The sequence below is a fragment of the Antedon mediterranea genome, chromosome 11, assembly GCF_964355755.1.
Source record: "Antedon mediterranea chromosome 11, ecAntMedi1.1, whole genome shotgun sequence".
Classification (NCBI taxonomy): Eukaryota; Metazoa; Echinodermata; class Crinoidea; order Comatulida; family Antedonidae; genus Antedon; species Antedon mediterranea.
The window spans coordinates 9,007,474-9,032,322 of record NC_092680.1 but is presented as its reverse complement, the minus strand read 5'-3'; the positions used below and the strand labels follow the sequence as shown (position 1 = coordinate 9,032,322).

General features: G+C 32.0%; 2 protein-coding genes across 2 annotated transcripts; both read right to left on the bottom strand.

Moving 5' to 3' along the window:
• Window positions 1-2,959: 2,959 nt before the first annotated feature.
• Window positions 2,960-13,172, bottom strand: LOC140062210 (nuclear receptor 2C2-associated protein-like). The gene is made up of 5 exons (XM_072108311.1): window positions 13,062-13,172; window positions 12,682-12,772; window positions 7,729-7,905; window positions 4,969-5,665; window positions 2,960-4,140 (listed from the first exon to the last, which is right to left on the bottom strand). Exons 1-4 carry the CDS (start codon window positions 13,097-13,099, stop codon window positions 5,540-5,542), a joined length of 432 nt encoding a protein of 143 aa, XP_071964412.1. The 5' UTR covers window positions 13,100-13,172; the 3' UTR covers window positions 2,960-4,140; window positions 4,969-5,539.
• A 74-nt stretch (window positions 13,173-13,246) lies between these two features.
• Window positions 13,247-18,048, bottom strand: LOC140062461 (epoxide hydrolase 4-like). The gene is made up of 6 exons (XM_072108689.1): window positions 17,728-18,048; window positions 16,353-16,477; window positions 15,719-15,801; window positions 15,171-15,369; window positions 14,636-14,796; window positions 13,247-14,143 (listed from the first exon to the last, which is right to left on the bottom strand). The coding sequence occupies exons 1-6, from the start codon at window positions 17,929-17,931 to the stop codon at window positions 13,884-13,886; spliced, it is 1,032 nt and encodes a 343-aa protein (XP_071964790.1). The 5' UTR covers window positions 17,932-18,048; the 3' UTR covers window positions 13,247-13,883.
• Window positions 18,049-24,849: the final 6,801 nt, after the last annotated feature.

Below are 24,849 nucleotides of genomic sequence, written 5' to 3'. Positions count from 1 at the left end.
ATTATAGCTAGCCTAGCAAAGCTTGTGGAGACCTATACCATTACTTTAGAATTTAAATTGATTATGTAGGCCTACAGTCGGAAATCATGTGCACAGTGTACGTGTATGTTTTTATACTTTTTAAAATAATATTATTAAATTCATATTTATATTGTATGCTGATGGAAATTTTACGTTAAGAAATATTATCTCCCAAAAATCATGACAAATAAAGATTTCAGACTTTTAATAGACCATTTTGGAGTTTTAATGAAGTTACTCAATTCCATAGAAAAGATGATTTCACTTATAAAAAACAAAATAAACAGTTAAATTTAACCAAAAACTCATTGCTTAACAGACGATTTGACTATTTGTTGGTGTAAATTATAGTTTTTTCAGGTAAATAATTTTTTTGCCGATCCAATTTTTTCAAAGTGAATAACTATTAGGCTATGTGTAACATATTCAGCAATAAAATATTTTTTTCAGGGGGACAATAGGCCTATATCTTTAAAATTAAAAACTTATATTATTGAAGAGTCTAGATTCAAGAAATTGCTTGGTCCACTTAAAATGGAAATTCATTATATTACTTTCAGAATAAAAAAAAAATACATACAAAATAATATAGCCTAAATCCTATTGTTATTACAGTATATCAAATTATTAAATCAAATTATGAATATCATTAAAATAAATTAGGTCAATTAAAAATATCCTAAAAACACTGTACAAAAATAACTGATACAGTACTAACATCAATAATTTTATTTGAATCCAATTTCTTGTATGAGTAAACATTTCTTTAAATTAAAAGTACTTTTCTACATTGAAAAAAAATAACAGAGAGTTTGCGAAACACACCAATATTTTATTTGGACTTATTTTCTTATAGATCATGGAGGCTATATAGGCCTATTTCAACAAATTATAAATTTATACTGTACCACAAAGCGATAAACAATGATAGACATAAATGAAAACAGCAATGAACAAGAATTTTAAATATATATCAAATTACGTATGTGTTTAGTCTGCCGCCCTATTATCTACTAACACTGCAGTATTATTGTTTATTATGTACGTGTAGGCCCTATATGTAATTTTTTTTTTGGAAAATCATAAAAAAAATACATACAAAGTAAAAACATTTAATTAATGCCACGACTACAAATACATTTTTAATAATAAAAGATTTTCCATGAAGCTTATATATGATAGGCCTACTATCAGGTAAGAGTCTTCCCTGCTATTATCTTATCGACATGAAGATCGGTTTTTTTCCATATTCTTGATTGACCGTAGGCCTGTAGGCCTACGTTATCGGAGTCATTTTGCTCAGTTCAGGGAATTACTTCCTGCTCAGTAATAAACTGCTACCATACAGATAATATCAATTGTAAACACAAAACCTGATAAGAGGTATAAACAAAAATGTGCAATTCGAACATTTTCATAAACTTGTTTTTATCACGATTTAAAACTTAATTAATACTTTTTCAATAGTGTAAAAACATGCTTTCTTGGGTCCAACAATAGTTTGCGTCACTCGTCATGATCCACAAGTTGTGGAAATAATGTTGCTGGTATTTCTTTAAAACAAGAATTTAAATATAAAATATGCAACGGCTACACAAGAACTAAAGACAAGCAAGAAAGCTAACACTTTAAGTAACACTAGAAATATATCAATTAGGCATATTGAAGAATTCTCAGAACTTTTTTTGACAAGAAGTATCGTTTTCTTGTTTGTAACAATTGTCTTGGGATTTATTCTCATTTTGGTATCAACCAAACTCAATCGTTGCACTCTACCAACTTCTATTTTCCCGGAACCAGTTCAGTGTTGTGTAGCAAGATTTCTTCTTTATCAGTCAGTTTATTATAGGGCTCAGACTGTGTAAAAACAATTGAAAATTAATCAAACTATTTCAGCAACCGACAACAAACTGTCTCGGAAGTCAGTCGAACATAGAAGTAGAAGTCAGTCGAACATAGAAGTAGAAGTCAGTCGAGCATAGAAGTAGAAGTCATAGATAGATAGAAGTCATGGGTTATCTTTTTCAATTAATTTTTGTATATAATTACGTGTGTCCATTTCAATTAATAATTCATTTTAATATTTAATCAGTGTGATCAATCTGACAAGTGTCAGCCAATCCAAGAAGTGAAATTCATAAAGTCCGTTCATTAGTCTAATCTAAAAACCAACCTATGCTAATTAAACAACCTGTTTTAATTTATGTTCAATAACAAAATCACAGTATAGATCAATAACCCGTACTCTCCACAAGTTTTTATAATCGAGGGTAATATCGCCAAGTAATGTCATCCGTTTGAAATACGGAAACTTTAATATAGGCCTACAGTACCAATGATAAATCAAGGTGTATAAACTTTATAAACACAATTGGCCTCACCTTACTAATATCTTCATCGTGGAACACAATATATGCTTGGTTAGAAGGCCTATACGATTATTGTATACCAGACGAGCATGCTCAGCGGACCAAAGTTAACTGCATGAAAAGTTTGTATTCATGTTTCATAAATGTAAGCCAATTTCGATAAGTCATGTCACCTGTTTCAAAAGCTAAATTTCTCATGAGAGCTTTAATTCCTACATGATTTATAAGATCAATTCTTAATGAACTTTATATCGAGGGCAGTAGGCCTATTCAAAGAATACAAATTCAGTTGTCATGGTGAATGATATCGATGAATATTACCGGGAAATACTAAATTAATAAAATGATTGATTGATTGATTGATTGAATTTATTTGATGCTCAACATTAAAATAACAAACAGACAAAAGACAAAATAACGAGCATCAGGAACACCCATTAGGCCGGAAAAACCAGCCCATTTCCAATGGGGTCCAAATTGCACATAACAAACAAGAGAAAATACAACATTTATAAAACTATAAATATATAAATATACATAAAAATAAAGCCCAGTAAAAGAGAAAAATCAAAAAAGAAAGCAAACAATAATAAATTTATTACCGATGATGCGCCTATACCACTCTTACAAATGTAGACAATGTAATAGTTTATTGTTCATTTTAATAAGAATAAATAATTAAAACCCCTTTTGTTTTAATACAAAGTGATTCCGACTGAATGATGATTAGGCCTACTGTGACGATTACTAAAACCTAACTTCTTAATGCACAAAAAGTTTAACTTTTTTTTAGTTTTTTGGTCAAATGTACAAAAGAAACAAAACGCATGCAACATCAATTTGGTAATTCCTCTTTTATATCGCAGATGTGATGATGTTACCTCTGATACATTATCATCTTGAATATACAAAACGCATGCAACATCAATCTGGTAATTCCTCTTTTGTATCACAGATGTGATGATGTTACCTCTGATACATTATCATCTTGAATATACAAAACGCATGCAACATCAATCTGGTAATTCCTCTTTTGTATCACAGATGTGATGATGTTACCTCTGATACATTATCATCTTGAATATACAAAACGCATGCAACATCAATCTGGTAATTCCTCTTTTGTATCACAGATGTGATGATGTTACCTCTGATACATTATCATCTTGAATATACAAAACGCATGCAACATCAATCTGGTAATTCCTCTTTTGTATCGCAGATGTGATGATGTTACCTCTGATACATTATCATCTTGAATATACAAAACGCATGCAACATCAATCTGGTAATTCCTCTTCTGTATCGCAGATGTGATGATGTTACCTCTGATACATTATCATCTTGAATATACAAAACGCATGCAACATCAATCTGGTAATTCCTCTTCTGTATCGCAGATGTGATGATGTTACCTCTGATACATTATCATCTTGAATATACAAAACGCATGCAACATCAATCTGGTAATTCCTCTTCTGTATCGCAGATGTGATGATGTTACCTCTGATACATTATCATCTTGAATATAATAGTAATGAGTCCTACACAGAATATAAATGTTATTAGAAATATGAACAGTTTGCAAATGATTTCAATACAATTTAGTCCGCCAGTAGGCCTACATGCGGTTTGTTTTTCACAATCATCATTCCTTTGCTCCTCCTGCCTGTCTTCGTCTACTATGTAATATTTGAGCTTTGAGGCTTCGACGCCAGTTAACTTCATCCTGGTTTATTTAGGCTACAGTCTGTAAAATCAAAACAAAAGATTTCTTAGTTAAATTAAATATTTGTAGTAAAGTAGTACAAATGAGCTTTGTAGTTTTATTCTTCGGTTCTCGTTTAAATTTGCACGATTTTGCACATTTTAGCTCTGACGATTCACCTGCACACAATCCCAGTAGAGCTTCGTTATGGGCTGCCAGGGGATCATTGCACTATAAGTACCAATCGTGTGGGCTCTTTAGCTCCTCTATAAGGGTGTTCCGTAGGCTGGGTTGGGCATGGGAAAAATGAAGGTGGAAGTAAATTTTAAGAGATTGCTAAAGAGATGTATGCTAAACATCAGTCCCTGCACGATTCAGATTTATCGAGAAAAAAAAGTAATGATCTCCGGGGAAAATCCAGGCAGATTTGTTAACTACTGGAATTGAATTTTTCAGGTCATGTGTGAACGGAGGCCTATTTGTGCTACCTACAAAATAGGTACCACCGTACGGTATATAGGCTACAAATACAAGCCCAGTAAATCGGCTTAGTGTTTTCACGATCCTTCCCCCGAATATACTACGCGGCATTGCCACTGCGCCTTGTCTTACCTAGCAAAGGAACAATCCTACCTCGGTTATCTTTCGTTCATTTCTAGGTTCTTTATAGAGAAAGTTAGGTATGAACCAGCTCACTGTCCAGTTACAATATAAACGTATAACGCAAATGCATAATTTATTGAATCAATCCTGTTAATATGTTTTTCACATAGACACGATATACAATGTCTGGTAATGTAATTGATATCACCATAGATATTATATTAAACATCAACGTTCACTATAAAGTGTATAGCAAATAGGACGGACCTGGATTGAATTCATTCATAAATCAGCAATGTCAGACATAATACAGACAACCATGTTTACCTTGATAGGTACAGTCAATGAATAAACAACTTGATAACTTTCAATATATTTATTTAATTTCCTTTATTAAACTTACATATTTTATCGTCACATTCCACTAATATTTAATATGAAGTATGTCGGACCTCTAATCATCGCCTCAACACGAATAATCATTATTATATTGTTAGGCCTACATTATTACAAGAACATGATCTATAATATTTATCTCCCTCATGAAAAGTATAAAAGTGTATTCAATTTTTAAGGTCTCAGAACATGCGTCTGGATACCCTTAAATTTCCCGCATTTAGAGCTACAAACATACGGTTGCATACTAGTATACATTATGTAATGTGTCGCTGTGTGCCGTGTTCCAATAACAGTGATTAGGCCTACTACTGCATCAACCAACAGAAATATCACTCATCAAGAAGTATACCTCGTGATGATTTGCGATTTTTTATTTAAGATATTCGATTAATTTGACCTCACTCTTCTCTGAATAATTCAAAGATCACTCCATTATTGTTTAGCAGGATGACCAATCGCCAAGAATGTCCAACTTGTAAATGGTCACTCGGCCAAAGAAGTCTGTGCTTTCTTTAAACGTAATCTTGACACGCTGAACAGTTTTAAAGGCGTCAACGGCAAACTTCTTGTTATTAACATCAAGGAATAATCATTTGTAAACTAACGTTCCTTCCCACAAGGACGCACCGCGGCACCGCAACAGCAATAATCCATTGCTTGTGATTGGTCAACTTACTTGCGGTTGCGCTTACGTATTTACGCTGCGTCCTGTGGGAACCAAGCTTAAACAACAGTATGTGCATGTACAGTAAATAACCACCCGGCACACTTATTACGAACTTTTCAACAAAATCACTCTCCAACAAGCGGTCATATTTTTTAACAAACCCTGTTTTAATCAGATTCGATCGGCGACTAGAGTTTACGAACAATTACCAGAAAAAACACCCGAGTATTTTAGACTACAGTATTACGTTGTGCAAACAATATTATATCACTCATTGAATCCCGCATCATCGGAAAGTTTAGATGAAAAAAAGGAGAAATTAGTGACGGTGCGTTAAACGTGCGTTCGACTGTAATGTAGGCCAAACTGTTTGTACTGTCGTATAGTGTACATAAAAGCGATGGTTTTATTTTAAATATGAAGAATCTGAGTGCAATTATATTCTTTATCAGCACCAAAAAACGAATTTAATTTAAATTATTCGATATCGTGGATATACAGTACGTTAATGTCAGAAATAGGTGAGGTTGACAAAACGAAAGTGCAATTGTAAACAGACACACATATTTTACGGTATTCAACATAATCGTTAGACCACGAAATCATCAAATGACAACAAAATAAAATAAGCAAGCAAAAACTAAAAAACGTTTCCTAAATTAAATCTTTCTTACCTCAGATCAAAATAACATTCAAGTTTTTTCAAAATATGTTGAAACGAAGCAGTACCCTTAGGCCTAATAATGTAACTATTATTTACTGCCCTTGTTGTATGAGGATCGTACCGGATCCGATCAAAATCAATAATGTCGTTCAGTTTCGACGCGTCAAAAACAAAATTATGTACAGTAACACATGTGACGTCGACTAAGAACGCACTCAGCCGTGCTCATTCACTATTGTGTGATTAAATCTGTAAAATATGTGATATTCACTCAGGTTTACAGAACTGCAGGTTCCAAATATTTGCAAGGTAAATACAAGTACTGTACAACGATTTCCATACCTGAAACACGTATGCTTGATTAATATAATAGTAAGTTCTTCCCAACGGCGTAAGAACCACATTAAAACCCTATTACGATAGAACACATCCAGGACCCCTTAATAGTGGTGTATCCTGAATACGGGTTGGCTGTAGTATTAAAACATAATAATATATATTTACCCTCGATCGTTTCACAGGAAAGTGTCTTAATAGTGTCCCTGCGTATGTATGGAAATATCGTAATATTTAGCCGTTTATGCACAGGTAGGTATCTAAACCGAAAGTAATTTGAACTATTGATGAAATAGCTATATTTTTTAACCGACATGCTTCATGAATGGTTGTTATATTTAATACGGAAAATGAAAGAGATATGAAAACAAAATGAAGAATTTAAAGAATTTTTGACAGTATTAAGACAGTTTCAATTTAGTCAACTTAACCGGCCCATTTTCAACAATCATACGCCCACAATTAAACCATAATCACGAATTTGTATTGGCCGCAATACAAAACCTGATCCAGCTTATGGTCATTTATTTATTTGAAGATCAAATTAACAGTTTGTTTGTCAATCAAGCTGGCTATTACGACCGAATATAAGCGGAGCTTTGCGTTACTTTAGGAGTGGGAATGACTACAGTATTGTGTATGCAATAAGGTTTTGGGTTTTTGTATGGAATTGAATATAACACTTTAGAATTTGGATAAAGAATCGCGCAATACGTCGTGTCGTGCGTGTGTAACTTATTTTTTCTGTCGCGAAAAAATGTACGTGGAAGATGCCCTACCATTAGTCGAAGATGCCGAAAGTGGAAACTAAACTACTGTAAATAACCCTTACATAGAGTTTCATGGGGGGGGGGGGGGGGCAATAACCCATAATCATCTCGTGAATACTGCATTGAACACATCTCTTTAAATTCCAGTTATTTTTATTTTTATTAAACCACGGACATTAAGAAAAGGATACTTGTAATGCATTTGAATCTTCGGGATAACATTCGGTCAAAAGTTGGAACTCCTCTGTACCAGTCAGCTGACCTTCAAGTGTACAAACTTTACCCACGAATCCGCCTTGAAACTGTACACAAATACTGGAAATACAAACTGCACTAGGGAAGTCTAACTTCACCCATTGGGGAGATCCCTAGAAAAGTAAATAGTGTACTACAAAGATGTCACGAAATTGTATGTTATTGTTACTTCGTAAATATCGAAAATACGATATATTAATATTATGTCGAAAATACGATATATTAATATTATGTTGAAAATACGATATATTAATATTATGTTGAAAATACGATATATTAATATTATGTCGAAAATAGGATATATTAATATTATGTCAAAAATACGATATATTAATATTATGTCGAAAATACGATATATTAATATATTATGTCGAAAATACGATATATTAATATTATGTTGAAAATACGATATATTAATATTATGTCGAAAATACGATATATTGATATTGATTGATATCCAGATTTGAGAAAAATGAAATGCTGTAGGCATTTCGTGTTAAAAGCGAATAAACATGTGTTTTAGGGTAATTTTGGGGTGCTGAATTCAAATTTGCTGTTTACCCGGCTCAATTTTTAGATCTTCACCCTTAAAATGTGAAAAACAAAATGGCCGCCATTTCAGACTTATTTTGGCTTATAGGCCTAAGACTTTTAAGTGACGTAGCAAGTTAAAAATGGTGTCTATACCTATGTTTGTGATAGTGAAGATTCCAACTATATTGTTGTTAAAGTTTAAAATATTCTATTTCAGCCGCCATGTTGAAATCCAAGATGGCCGCCATTTTAAACGTATTTTGGCTTATAACTTGACTTTTAATTAACATAGCAAGTTAAAAATAGTTTCTATACCTATGTTTGTGATAGTGAAGATTCCAACTATATTGTTGTTAAAGTTTAAAATATTCTATTTCAGCCGCCATGTTGAAATCCAAGATGGCCGCCATTTTAAACGTATTTTGGCTTATAACTTGACTTTTAATTAACATAGCAAGTTAAAAATAGTTTCTATACCTATGTTTGTGATACTGAGGATTCCAAATATATTGTTATTACAATTGTAAATATTCTATTTCAGCCTCCATGTTGGAATTCAAGATGGTCGCCATTTAAAACGTATTTTGGCTTTTAACTTGACATATAAGTAACATAGTAGGTTAGAAATGATGTCTATACAGTACCTATGTTTGTGATACTGAGGATTCCAAATATATTGTTATTAAAGTTGTAAACAGCCGCCATGTTGAAATCAAAGATGGCGCCTATTTTAAACACACACACACACCCACACAGGGTAGTAACAAAGTGCGAGGCAAACAAACAAATGGGATTGTTCTTTACGTGTAAAATATTTTAAAACGAGATAGATGATAATGATGATCAAGTGTTTAGAAAAATATAAGAAAATTAATGAAAAAAGGAGGTAATACGGAATTCATAAACGTAAAAATGTTACTGATGACATTTGGAATTAACAAAAATGTGTTAAATAATATGATTTAATGACATGAGATAATAGGAATGTGAATAAAAGTAGTGTTTGCGCCACAAAAGAGAAAAAAATATATATATATATATATATACAGTATATAAACATCACAGAATAAATTCTAATCCGCCCGATATAATGAAATTTAATTAATTAGAAAAAATAAAAATGACGAAACCTGTGAGAGTGAGAAAAAGCCCTCTCCGAGATTAAAACCCGGAACCTTCTGCTTGATATGCAGATATCCTAACCATTAGACCACTGGGGTTTTCATTGTATTGTTCCAATTCGATTGTGCGAGGCAGCGAGGCACACCAAATATAAGTGTGAGGCACGCGAGGCATTAGTTTACAATTTCAAAAAGGTGCGAGGCATATAGTTTACAATTTCAAAAAGGTGCGAGGCATTTCTTAACGTGCTATTATGCTATATTATAGGCCTAATAATCAATTATTTATATTTTTAAAATAGGCCTAGCGCATCGAAATAGATTCGTGTATACACTCATCTTGCTATGTTGTTTATTTAATATGTAACGATTGTTTTTTTCATTCAAGTCATATCGTGGCTGGTATAAGTTGACTACAATGTTCAAATTGTTTGTTCATAATGATAATGAAAGAGTTGGTCAAAAAGACTTCACAGAATCAATTCAATACAACAACAACGTATTTATATCAAAACATTTCTCGGAATAGAAATAGATTGTAAAATTGGTAAAAAAACAAACATGTTAAATGTATACAAACAACAATTGATAAAGACATCAGTATAATAATAATATATAAATTGAAAAAACTGCTAAAAAGTAGTGTATAATTTATTTTATTTATGCATTGATATTACCATATATTAATGAGTGACATTTGGGGTAACACTTATAAAGGTACAGTACAAAATGTTTACAAAAAAAGGTACTGTAATTTATAAAATTACCAATAGTGTAAGATGATAGCATTAGCCATAGTAGTAAATGATACTGGATACCAGAGGAAGTAGAGGTTTCGTTTTGAGGTTTTTTCATCTACAGTATTATGCCTTCAATTCAGAATAAGGAAATAGAATTAACTATATAGCTTCACGGCCAAAATGATAATAGAGGACTAAAACAAAGTGGAATACGTCAATTTCTCATGCATTTATTGGTGAAAAACACGTTTAATCTCAATATATTTGTTAATTTGTCAATAAAAATGCTGTAATATGTTACTGCTGATACTGTTCTGTTTTCCAAGAATAATAATCGATCCTAAATTTTGGGAAATGATAAAATGATGCCTCGCATTTTTTGATGATGGTAAAACGATGCCTCGCATACATTTCTGACTTGCCTTGCTTTTGCGCATATCCTAGGCCTGTTGTGCATGTAGTTCTCTGTGCCCTGGGGACCTGTGAACACCTGCACATAGCCGGCCTAGCCCATTAAACAATTATTACGCAATAAACACTAAGCTATATGCTTTGCAATTAGTGGTAATATGTAGGCCTATACACTTATAAATATAAGTTTAATTTATAGTATAATAATTAGATATCAAATTAATAGTTTTCATACAATAATATCGTGGATTTATATAGCGCCTAATAGTTGTGAAACATTACCCCAATCTTTGGATCAAACGTGTATGGAAACATCCAAAATTGAAATGACACATGAAATAAATAATGTCATATTGCAGTTTTTGGTATAACAAGTGAGCATCTTCATCTGCAATCAAAGTTGCTATTTCATTGCCAGAATTTTACCTGTTTGATGACCAAGTCAACAACTTTTTTGGCTTATATTATAATGCTGTTTCCAAGATTCATCGAGCATAAAGGACATTATATTGTGCCAACAAGGATGAAGAACCATCAGTTAAAGATACTGCATATCAACGGTATTCAAAGGGTTTGGGTAATTTTCTAACTTGCCATCACTACCGGTGACCGGTAAACAAGCTTTGTTCTTATGTCATCCACACCAGCATTTGTTATAAATCTTTATGAATTTGAAATAATTTGAAATGGTGAATAAATTGATAATTGGTACTTAATTACAGTATTTAAATTTCTACAACAAGCAGTATTTAACTTCCTTGGCAAAAAATTTCAGGAAATGGAATCGAAACTTTGAATGCAGATGGAGCATTAAATCTATTAGGGGCCTACTATTACTCTGCCATCATTAAAAAAATATTTTAAGACAGAAGAAGCAATATAGTGGAAAATCTGTAGTTAAAGAAAACACTGGGGAGCAAATGGCAACATCTTCAGTGGCATTTCGAATGAGAAACTATCTGTACTTGCAAAGAAACAAAGATATGAATTATGAATGAATTCGAAACATGCATCTTTTGTTCAGTCCAAAATTAACAAGACATCTGATTAATAATAATTAATAAGTAAAACCAACCGTTCGGCCATTTTTAATTTATGCTAATGAACCCACTTCACGATGTCCGATTTTAGTAAACTTTGGATATGATGTTAATTTGGACCATATCAACCAGACAAAACAAAAACAAATTATGTTGCAATTTGTTCTAGGTTCAACCATACTTTTACTGGACTATAGGTAGAAACCATTTTTAACTTGCTATGTTAATTAAAAGTCAAGTTATAAGTCAAAATACGTTTAAAATGATGGCGGCCATCTTGGATTTCAACATGGCGGCTGAAATAGAATATTTACAACTTTAATAACAATATATTTGGAATCCTCAGTATCACAAACATAGGTACTGTATAGACATCATTTCTAAAAATGTTACTTTTATGTCAAGTTATAAGCCAAAATACGTTTTAAATGGCGACCATCTTGAATTCCAACATGGCGACTGAAATAGAATATTTACAACTTTAATAACAATATATTTGGAATCCTCAGTATCACAAACATAGGTATAGAAACTATTTTTAACTTGCTATGTTAATTAAAAGTCAAGTTATAAGCCAAAATACGTTTAAAATGGCGGCCATCTTGGATTTCAACATGACGGCTGAAATAGAATATTTGCAACTTTAATAACAATATAGTTGGAATCTTCACTATCACAAACATAGGTATAGACACCATTTTTAACTTGCTACGTCACTTAAAAGTCAAGTTATAAGCCAAAATAAGTCTGAAATGGCGGCCATTTTTTTTTTCACATTTTAAGGGTGAAGATCTAAAAATTGAGCCGGGTAAACAGCAAATTTGAATTCAGTACCCCAAAATTACCCTAAAACACATGTTTATTCGCTTTTAACACGAAATGCCTACAGCATGCCATCTTATTAGAGTGGAAATATGGACTAGTCTATTATTGTAAAATATAATCAATCGATGCTTGTGTTGATGCACCAGTTTCATAATATCAGGTAGGTATATATACGTATCAATCGGACACTTTGTTTACTTTGAGTATGTCACGTGTACCTCATCCGAATTCCAGCATGTCTCATCGTTTCCGTCAAACATAAATTTCTTTCCAAATTGTTTTGTATCTCGGTTCAAAACAGAACTAACTCTGCAAAATAATACATTAAAAGGTTGGTTGAAGTATTTGTATAGGCTTAATGAGAATGAAAAACACACTTTCTGGGCTAGGCCCTTACTATCTAGGTATCGAGTGGTGGCTGGTCGAAGTGGATAGACTCAATGAAAGCCTGGAGCTCACACACTACTAACTACCCTCTAGTACTACTATGCATATAGATAGGCCTAGGCGAGGTAAAGCCAAGCTAGACCTACAGTAGCCTATATATTATAGGCCTAGCATCCCTTACTGTAGTATGAAAACAATTCAAAGAAATTACCTGGCTTTTAAATCTTGTGTTATGAGACTTTTCGACATTTGAATTTTTGAAAGAAATTACAAAACTTTCCGATTTCCTTCTTTCATCCATCCATAAATCGCTGGGATGGTGCGCCAACTATGCATTATGAATGACATTATTGTCGGTACTGTAGACTCAGTAAGTTACGGGAACGTAAAAAGGAGTGTAGACAAACTTCAATTTTTTTTTATTGAACTAATGCTGTTATTCATTCTATTAATGTACATTAGGACTAGAAATATAAAAATAGAAACCTATGTGGATGCATTTTATATTTTTGATTGGGTGTTGCTATACGTATACGATATTGTATTGTCGTCTTCAACTATTTCTATCATTCACTGGGACTCATACGGGGACTCATACAGTAGCAGTGTTGCTTTAGAATTATATTTGACCAAATTTGCAGTTATCAATAGTTATGTCTGTCATTGAACAATAGTAGGCCTACGTCAGCCTAGCCTACAGAGACATCATCATAGAATAAAAATCGTATTCAATTAGTGCCAAAGTACAGTAGAACGCTCTCCTTTGGGACACCATTCAGTGGAAAAATGTCAACACTAAGTCCAACCCTATTTCAAGGCATATCTCAATTAAGGATAACTACACTTTTAGTACCGAATGTGTCTCTCTTATGTATTCTACTAACTGTATAACATTAATTACGGTCTCTAGCTAGCAAATGTTTCACTCGGCAATTCGGTCAATCTAAATATCAATAACTATTCAATAAATCCCTTCCTGTACTTTTATGAAAGCAAGCAAAGTTTTAGAATTAATAAATTCATAATGTCAAATTTATTGTTGTCCTTTAAGAAACTCGTTTATCAATCTATTGACTTCAACTGGGTTATCTTGAATAATAAAATGGCCAGCATCTTCAATAACTTCTAGCCTCATGTTTTCCACGTACTTCTCAGTTCCTTTGGCCATTTCAACTTCAAGAACGTCATCCTTTTCGCCCCAAATAAGCAATGTTGGGCTTGATACATTCTTCGATTTCATTGGCTTCGTTTTAGAAGATGCCCGATAGTAATTGAGGGCTGCAGTTACATTACCTATATATATCAACAACATTTTCTTATAAAAATGGCGAAATTAACTAAAATGGAACGGTGCCTACTCTATAGAAAACAGGCATAAGAAATATTTTTCTAGATCTTGAACACAAATTCTTAGTTTTACATATCCGATGATGGGCTTTAGAATCTAAGTTCCAGAAAACCGCATACGATCCGGTCGGGTTGGCCCGGGTTGTACCATAATATCATGGGTATTATTTTAAATGATTCATGAGTCATAAAAAACATTCTGCAAAATATTAGCACACAAGAAACAGATTGCGATTACCATCCTCTTTACACAACTAAACCCAAACAATGTGGACATACGTGGTGAAATCAAACTTACAAACATATTCTAAAGATAATGAAAAATAATTCTAAATCACGTCTTGGTCCCATGGAGTTATCAAAGTCACTTATTCTAATATCTTTATTCAAATTAACGACGTGCTCCCTAGGAAAATGATGATGATAATGATGATTTACCTTTTTGTGAGAAAGCGTATTTCATTGCCTCCATATCGTCTTGCGTGCACATGTCTGCCGGGGTTCTAGATTTACCATAAAAACAATCTTCAATAAAACCATAGTCATTTGCTTGGATCATCATTTCAGATAAATACGGAATTTGAAAGAAGAACATGAACCTGAAAAATTGAGAAACAATTAACTATGTCTTACTACTGTATTTGTAAAGAGCAAATGAAAATACTCATACTGTGGGCCTAGACACGACATGGGTGGCAAAAAATAGTTTCTATTCGTAAAATGTACAAGATATCATATTAAATTAATGTTTCTGTTGGGCCTACAGTAGCCTATATCAGTTTTGTTGGATTAGTCACAGTATATGGAAATGACAAAATGACTCTTTTTGACGGGAATATCAGGGTTTATAACTGTCTTCTTCATCATTCCCCAACAATAACATTTGAAGTACGTCTAAAAATGCTAATAATAAGTAAATATGTTGTTGAGGGGGAGGGTGGGGGTCCGTTGGGATACAAACAAAAATACGAACCAGGATTTTCTAAACTGGCTTAAGTGTGACATAAGGTGTTGCTTCATACGCTCAGGGTAAGCAGCATTTGCTACGACCAATTTATCAACGAGTTCAGGATACTCCATTGCAACACGCCATGCAATCACACCTCCCCAGTCATGGGCAACTAACACACAAGAATTATACCCAAGTTCCAATACTACTTCCTTGATATCATCTGTAAAAATATAAATTTACACTTGTTTTATATATTCACATGCAGCCTAAAGCTTTGTCTACACTATCAAACTTTATGTGCTCATGGGCACGATGACATCATACTACCATATTTGGGCATATCACATTTTTTTGTCAAACTATTTTGATAGTGTAGAGAGCTTAAGATGAGACTGACATAATTGGAGAACATACTTCTTAATAACCTAATGTCGGGCCTAATGTGTTAGATACAGTATCCCTGGTATTCCAAACCAAATTCTCTCAGACCAAAGCTTTAAAAGTCACAATAAAATCACGCAATGAAACTAATAACTAATAAGAGGTTCTGAAATATTTACTGTACTCACCAATTATAATTTTAGAAGTGTAGTTTAGTACACCATTTGGAGTTTCGGATTCGCCGTAACCACGAAGATCAATCGCAACAACTCTGAAATAAAACAAAACTCTGTTGTTGATGGTAACTTTATTTCTTATTTTAAACTTTCCGTTCCTTTAAGAAATCCTGGGTTATTTTTTGTTCCACCGGAAAGGGTTAATGTAACTAGGGATGGTTGGTAATTCTCATTGCTATTGTAATCCGTTTATTGATATTTTTTGTGATACTATTTATTGTTTTCGTTGTAAGATTACTGTTGCTATTACATCTATTTAATAACTTTCTTTATGATAATTTGCTAAATGGTATTGATTTACCTGTAATTTTAGCTAATTGTGTTGTTGTTTAATTAATTATCTATATAAATTATATTTATTGATTCAATCCTGTTATGGGCGACTTTGGTCGCTGTTGGATGAAGATGAAATAAAAAATAAAAAAATAAAAGAAATATTCGATTATAATAGATTATTAACAAAATATTATTATTATAAAGTGACGGGCGGTGTGTGTCCAGAGGATATGCAACATCTCAACACCACCAGCCTCACCACACCCTTCCCCTAGTGAATACGCGTTTGTTAAACTTACTGTAAGCCTACCTGTAATCATTCTTAAATGCCCTTAACTGATGTCTCCAAATATACCAGCATTCAGGGAATCCATGCACCAACAACATCAAAGGCTTGTCTTCGTCTCCAGCTGCAACATAATGGATACGAATGTCCTGAAGAGAAAAAAAAATCATCTTTAAATGCCATTTCAGGATATTGTAAATACTAGGTAGGAATAACCATAAACATCATTCAACATTATCATCATCAGAATGTTGTCGTTTGTACATATTTATTGATATTATACGGAGGGTTGTGTGTGTAAATATTGAGTGCAAGTTTTTGGACCATGAGTTGATTAAACGGATGCTAACCCAACATGTTTGACCCCAAATGTTTCAAATGTAACTAACTAAATATGTTTATTTCACTAACATAAACGAAAATGCAAATAAAATTTACAATGAAAAATAAGGACGTTGGTTTCAGTATTACAGTAGTAATAGTCGCCACGAAAGTACAATACCGCGTACATCATTATAGTTTATCGCATGATTAAAATATTCCTATATGCTCTGAATTGATTAAAGAGAAGACCAAAACTGCAACGGCCATCACTTTAAAACTTCATAATATTATTTTGTATGAAAAAGTAATAAAACAAAACAAAAATAAAACAGTAATCCTTATGTCACACTGCACTGACGGGAAATGCACTGCAGGATGTCATTATCTATGTTGCGTAATAAATCCATTGTAGGAGGCCTTTGTATTATGACTGGACAGTTCATGTTAAGTTCAAAGATAGGCCTAAATGAAATTTGCGTTCACAATTAAATTAACACTGACAAAATAAATACAGAGGATACTTATTAACACCGTGAAAAATACGATAAGGGATAAATAAAGTATATACTTCGGAATAAAATAGTCCTACGATTAAGGGAAGGACATACTGTTTTCAATGATTGGTGAATGATCAGTAACTGAGTTATGATAAGCAAATTGTGAACCCCTATTGGTTTGTGTTACTGAATGTACTATGATGGCCATTGAAAGACTGATTTGTGGACTATGATTTATTTTAGTATTACTTGTTTGGACTGTGTTATATTATGTGTTTACATATTTACTATTATATTTATGTCAACTTCATCACTGCTTACTTGATGCAATAAAGGAAATAAATAAATAAATAAATAAATAAAATACTGTAGTATGTTAATACTCATTGTGAAGGTTGACATTCGATACAATTCTAGATTTTTGTTGGCTATACCATGGAGGCCTCCATGGCTATACTATGGGGAATGAATATGATACAGTATAAATGACGTTGTGTTATAATAAGTCAAGTATAAATAATTACAATCTCAAAATGTATAGTATACAGTCTCAAAACTCAGATATTAACAAAACTTACAGCTTTGTTTAGACTCAGGAATCCGTGCTCTCCTAAGGCGGGATCGTTCATGCATTCTGGTCGAGAATGTCGCTGTTTACGATGAAAGAATTTTCTCGGGCCGTGTGTAATTAGTTCTAATAACATGCCAAAACATCCAATAACGCCATAAAATATGACAAAGAGGCACTTAAATAGCGTTACTACTATTAATTTTGAAGACATCTTGTACTCTTAACGCCTTCACCGGGGTCTTCACCAATAATAAGCCCTATTTGAAGGGTGGTAGCTACCGACCTACACGAATACAGCAGCCACTGTATTATGCAGCAAACAAAACAAGGACAAATGGATCGGATGAGCATAACTGTTGACCTTGTGTTCCGTATTGTTGTAGTTTTAAGTTCCATCCTACATTTACAATTGTACTGTGTGTCTATTATCTATACTGGTACTATAACTACACTGCCTGTGAGGAAACGGAAAATTGTTCTTATCTCAGTTATGATTTTTAATGAATTGAGCGGGGAATTGAGTTACTTTATCGATGGAGTAATTTACTTATAAGTTATGGTCAGATCAAGGATCTATAATTCCCTAGTCAAACAAGTCATTTGACCTTTTATCATCATCATACCTCAAGTCATATGGTGGTGAAGATTTTTAATCAAATTAAAGAATTTTATTTAAAATCTATTCTTGAAAAATATTGTTCTATTTTTTACGTTGCTGCTCTAGCCCGCTAACTCAATCAGAATTTATTTATTTATTTATTCATAGGAATCACCTTTATATCGGTGGCACACATTATCAGTTAATGGTGCATCCATTTTACAGACAAAATACAAATAACATAAGCTACAAAGTTCTAAATACTAACACATACATAATACGTAAACTGTATGTACAATATATATATAACTTACAAAAATAAAAACAGAACAACAAAAATATATGATAATAAATAAATAAAAATAAATAAATAAAACTTACAGATACATCCTCATAGAGATATCTGTAGCTTGTTTACTATATTAATCAATTAGTTGAGAGAGGCAATGTTGATAAAATTGTAGATCTATTAACCCATGCTTTCATTAAATATTTTTTACAATAAAAATCAAAGATTTCTCCTAATGTTTCATTTTCAGTGAATAAATTGTCTAGCATAAAGTGATGTTTTAATGCTTGAGATCCACAATTAAAATTTAATTAAAAATCCCAGTAAATACTTAAATTATTGTCTATGAGGTTATTTTTAAGATCCACATCATTTCTAACAGAATTTAATGAAGGACATTTAAATAAAAAATGGTTTACTGTTTCTTTTTCGTTAGTACTACACATCTTACATAATCCTGTGTTATGACTTGACCAGGATTGTCTACGACCCTCAAGATCTAGAGAGTTTGATCTTGCTTTCAATTTTAAATTGATACTCTACAAATATTGTTTGGAGTTCCTTTATACATAGTATATTCCATTAACGTTGTTTTACATTGGGCCTTTGAAAACCACTCATTATGATCAACCTGTTTGTTATTTTTCCTAAATGGCTTTATCCAGTTAGTAGATGGTTCTTGATTAAATTTGTCTATAAAATTTGTTTTATTTAAAATATCTTTTACATTGGATAACCAATGCCATGTCATATTTCTTGAACAGATAAAATTGCCTTGAAAAGTAATCGAGACCACCTACAATCTTCCATATTCTTTAATCTGTTAAAATATTGAACTCTGTAATCATTTTGTAGGGAAATAATACTTTGCCATCCCAAATCACCATACAATGCTTCTTTGGCAACATTTCTCGGGGCTTTTAGTATTATTCTAGCCACTTGATATTGTAGATTCTCAATTTTGTCTTGTGAGGTTTTCCCATTACAGAGCCAAACAGAGCTAGCATAATGGCCCTAGGTAGTCCGATCATTTTCCAAAGCAAATCGCCATAGTAGACTCTGTTAAAGTCTACTAGTTCCGATATTATGGATTTGATGTAAGCAATTATACGGTTACCTTTCTTAATTACTTCATTTATATGATATACATCAGACAATGATCGAGATATATGTACACCAAGGTATTTATAGGTCTCTGTTTCCAATATATAATTTTCACATATTTAGTCTCCATTTTCTGTGTAAATTGATTCTTTGGCCTGTGATTAAAACATTTGATTGGTCATTTAAACGAAAGTTTCCATTTTAGTGAGAATTCAGCTGCCGTTTCTAATAGTGAATTCAAATCTCGTTCATTCTCTGCAATTAAAACCACATCATCTGCCCAAAAGAGGCTATATTTACCTATTTTTGTATTAAATATATTTACACCCAAGTTCTTACATTTAATCATTTTATACAGTTCGTTAATGAATATTGAAAACAATAATAGTGATAGGGTACATCCTTGCTTTACACCTTCGTCAATACCAAAATAATCTGTAACAGTGTCTCCAAATGCTACATTGTACATTCAGATAAAAGTTCTTAATTATATTAAGTAAACTTCCTTTGATACCTATATTGTTGATAGCCTGAATAAGGCCATCTCTCCAAACAGTGTCAAATGCTTTTTTGAAGTCTATGAAAGCAAGGTAAAGTGTTTTTACCTTCAGCTTTTCTGGTTGAGATTATGACATGGTCTTCACAACGCCTATTCTTACGAAAACCTCATTGTACTTCATCTAATAAATCATATTCCTCAATAAAACTTGACACTGTTTGGGCGATGATCTTATTTTAGACTTTCGATACACAAGAGTTTAATTTTATAGGCCTACCTCTTTGTTTAGATTTTTTACATCCCCTTTTTTAAACAATGGTATTTTTGTACCTTTATTCCATTCATTAGGTATGCATTGCATGCAATTCTTTCAATCTATTAAACATTTTAAACAAAGACTCAGTCATCTGATTACCTCCATTCTTTAACATTATTTTCATTTGCTATTGTGTCGATTCCTGAACTTTTATTGTTTTTGCAATAATGTTATTGCTATGGCTACATTATTTAGACTAAAATTCAATTCTTCCATAGTGTTCTCATTATTTCCATCTTGCCAATTAAAAGTATCATTCAGATTATTGGTCATGTTCAGATCATCGCCTTTTAGGTTTTGGTTCATTTTCCTAATGTATTAAAGTGCATTTTAAGAGACGTCTTAATTGTTTCCCTATCGGTTGTAACAATATTAGTTCCAGGTATTATTATTGCTTTTACTGTCTGTTTCTCTTTTTTACCTTTAAGAAGCATATACCAGAAGTCACGACATTTCCAATAGTTTTGAACAATTTTGTACTTTTGTTTGTATAATTTTTTGTCTTATTAATAATTTAGTTTGTTTACGTTTGACCTGATAATCATTCCACAGATTATTACATGTACTATCATTAAGTGGATTGTATTTACGGTAATTACGGTGTGCTCGACAGGCATCTTTTTTCGTCTTCAGGGACTGTTCAATTTCTTTGTCAAACCATGGTTTAACATTTTTATATTTTGGTTTATATCCAAAACATTCTTTACCCAAAAGCTAAAGCAAGCAGCAGTTATAGTTCTAGACGACAGTTTTGCGAAAATGGAAACTCCACTATAATTTATAGATTTCCAGCTGCTAGACCCAAAAAACGTCTGGGAAAAAAGTCTATTAGGACATGTCATGCTAAAATTACAAATCCCAAAGCATTTCTGGTATTTATGAGTCCCATACTTGACTGTAATTCACTGTCAGATATTCATTGAATTAATATCGAAACAGTCCATCAAAGTTTGTGTTTGTAATAGGATACTTCACACTTGAAATATCTAGGGTGATGAAGTGACCCCCAGACTTGACCTTAGCAATAAAATTAACTAAAGTGACAGAAATTGTGTATTCACTTCTGTAACAAAAAAATAACATTTATTCACATATAAAAAGAGAAAAGATACCCAAAAACCATTGTCTGACAGACAAAAAGACAAAAAGTATTTGTTGCTTTAAATTATATTTTTTTTCAGGTAAAATAACTATTATGTGACAATAAAATGACACATTCAAAAACATTTGAAATAAAAAATATTTTTCAATAAGCGAGCAGCGTTTTTTGTAAGAAATATTTCTTGTTTAATTTTGTGGTCTCCAAAATAAATATCAAGCCCGCCCTCAGGATTCAACATGTTTTTATAATCACGGAATCCATGTTTTGATTACGAAGTGCAGTGTAATTAGAATTTTGTTTCAAATTTTTGACAATTTACTCAATTTTCTAGAAAGTATTAATCGGTTGATAAAGTGATTGGATCAACTGCCGTTTTGGCTCCGGAGTTTTTTTTAGGGTTATTCCATTATTAAAGTGGGGGTGTGTGGTTATGAATATTGTGTGCAGGTACGTCAATAGAAATGACATTGAGAGCCCTCTTCTGTCAGTTGACTGGTTCCCGGTCTACCGCCTTGTAATTGACTTAATCATGATCGAATTCCAACAACTTAAAAATATACAAAATGTTTACATAATTATATAACAATGTAGATCTATCTAATAATGTTTTTATTTTTTTGCAGATAAAGGAGGATCATCAATAAAATAAAATGATAACAATTCCAGGCATTTAATATACGGTTTACTGATAAAATATAATGTACCAATGAAATAAACCTGGTGTTCTGAAACATATTTTAATAACTTTTGCCGGCCTAGCGCCTTTGTGTATCTAAATCTATCTAATCTATCTAAATAATTAAGTTAGTACAGTATTAACAAATAAAGGGTTAGGGTTATGTATAATAAAATGATAGAAATGAGGCATTATCTAATAATGTTTTTATTGATTTTTTTTCTGATTTTTATAGTTTTAAAATTCAAGTACCGTTTTTATAGCGTTATGTATCCTGTAAATGCTAACCTAAAAACGTTATCTGAATGTTTCTTTTTACGTTATAGAAATGTAATAAAATAACGGTTATAGTGAACCTAAACATTAACCAAACACTAACATTAGAAAACCACTATGTGTTTGCTGGACTGCCACAATGGAACAATAGACCTAGGTATGTTAAACAAAGAAATCACGTCAAAGCAGGGTGGAGACGGAATTTTAAGACAAAGGCGTTCTATACAAATGCAAATCATTCATGTATACTTTTTACAAATTTTGTTTAGTTTCTTTATTAAAAGATTTTGATATGCTGTTATATATAAATATTCTAATACATAGAATAGCAAAATTATCATAATACATAGGATAGCAAAAAATAAACCAAACATAACAACAACAAAATTAAATTGACAATGTATTTTTATTTAGAAATTCATTTCAATAATATAAATATTTTTTATTAAATTACATCATTATTTACTTACAATTAATTAATTACTTAACTTACATTACAGTAACTGAATAAATGGTACATAAAATTACTAAATAATTGCACATAAAATGCAGGTTATAATAAAGACATAAGTATACATATAATGGTACAGGTTATAAATATTTAAATTACGTTTTTTAAATGTAATTATAATAATTAATGATGAGAACACTTACGGTTACGAGTAGACATGTACATTGGTACATTACAGTACGAGCAATCCTTGACAGTTGGATAAAAACCCCTTCGTTGGAAAAAGTCCAGGTAGTCATCAAATCCATTAAACAAATGTGGTCCTATCTTCGGCAGCATGGTCCTTGGTTTAAATCGCAGTAAAATCAAATCGAGAACGCAGTAAAATATCGGAGTTGTAGGCCTATAATATAGTTGAAAGTTTTTCGAAAAATGAGTGATTTGAAGACAACTGATCTTGGTTTATATACATGTGCCATATTTTAGTTTGTATACATAGCTCCATGTCGGCATGAGTGATATTGTTATATGCTTTATTATGTAATATTGTAAGCTTCAATGAGACACCTTTGTGCAGCGATAAAAAAAAGTAAAACTATGCTACAGCGGTTTTTGTTTCTTAACCTGATTACATATATTTTATTAATATTTATTCTTCCCAACCATTTTTTTTTTATACTCAAAATTTGAAACACTACCGTTTAGCCTTTTCATTCAAATTGAAGATTGAATTTAATGAAATTTTATGTACTGTACTGTTTAACAAATCAACATAACGGTACAATAGGTTATGATTATTTCAAACCAAAATAGCTAGGTTTTTAAGGACTGATTTATCTTTAAAAAACGCCTAGAAATAAAAGAGAGAGAGAATAGCAATTACGTGTTGGAATAATACAGTAGTAACGGTACAATATATAATCATTTTGGTAAAGAAAATAAAATACTAGGTTTTTTAAGGTCTGATTAAACCCAAGTGTGACGTTGTCTGGAAGCAGGAATTTAATATTCATAATTAGGTGATCATTTAGAATAAAATGATCACCTATTGTTATTGTATCAAATCTTTATTGGTTATCCGCAACGAAGTTGCTGATAACCTCTTGTGATTGTACGAAATCATCATCAACATCAACTTTTTATTTCTCTTCTTTCTTTCTGTATGATTTTTGCGCAACGCTTTTCTCTGAAACTTGCAAACATAACATTTTGTGAACTATGTTAACATTTTGACATTTGTGTAACGTCGTCAAGCGAAGCTTATATTAATTCATATAAAAATTAAGCCTATTGGATGTTTTGACGTTACCGTATGGCCAGTTGAAGTTAAAAAGTATTTTTTTCATCGCTTTCGTAAAAGTTATACAATTTTTAAATAGCGCGCACCGCCCTTCTACGTGCCAAATTTTCATCCAATTGTTATATTTTATTACTCAATTCATTATCTTTCGATATTGTTATCTTCAAGTTTATTTTGACAACGTCATCATACCAAAAAATTAGAACATGATGTGGGTCTCGTAATTTCACCTATGCTACACTGTATATAGATATACACAGTACAGTATATACTGTACATATTGTATGGCATATAATAGGCACAACTCAGCACTATGAGGGTGGCATACATCAACATTTTCCGATTGTATGTTAACGTAGGTGCATGTTTAAAAAATATGAATGTCAATAAAATGATAAAAATGATCACCTATAATTCGTCAAAGTGACGAATTAAATTCTAGTTACAAGTTGTACTTGGATATCAAACTGTCTATTTGGTCGTCTTGAGCCTCAAGAGAATAGCAACTATGTATGAGC

Bases quoted from the DNA above. Each gene is read 5' to 3' on its own strand.
- LOC140062210 (XM_072108311.1), bottom strand. From the start codon at position 13,099: ATGTCGAAAAGTCTCATAACACAAGATTTAAAAGCCAG. The intron at 12,773-13,061 runs GTAATTTCTTTG...ATTATTTTGCAG, and splicing joins ACACAAGATTTAAAAGCCAG to AGTTAGTTCTGTTTTGAACC. The intron at 5,666-7,728 runs GTATCCTTTTCT...GTTAATAACAAG, and splicing joins AAGATTCAAATGCATTACAA to AAGTTTGCCGTTGACGCCTT.
- LOC140062461 (XM_072108689.1), bottom strand. From the start codon at position 17,931: ATGTCTTCAAAATTAATAGTAGTAACGCTATTTAAGTGCCTCTTTGTC. The intron at 15,802-16,352 runs GTAGGCTTACAG...GTTTTATTTCAG, and splicing joins GCATTTAAGAATGATTACAG to AGTTGTTGCGATTGATCTTC. The intron at 14,797-15,170 runs GTTCGTATTTTT...TCAATTTTTCAG, and splicing joins AGCCAGTTTAGAAAATCCTG to GTTCATGTTCTTCTTTCAAA.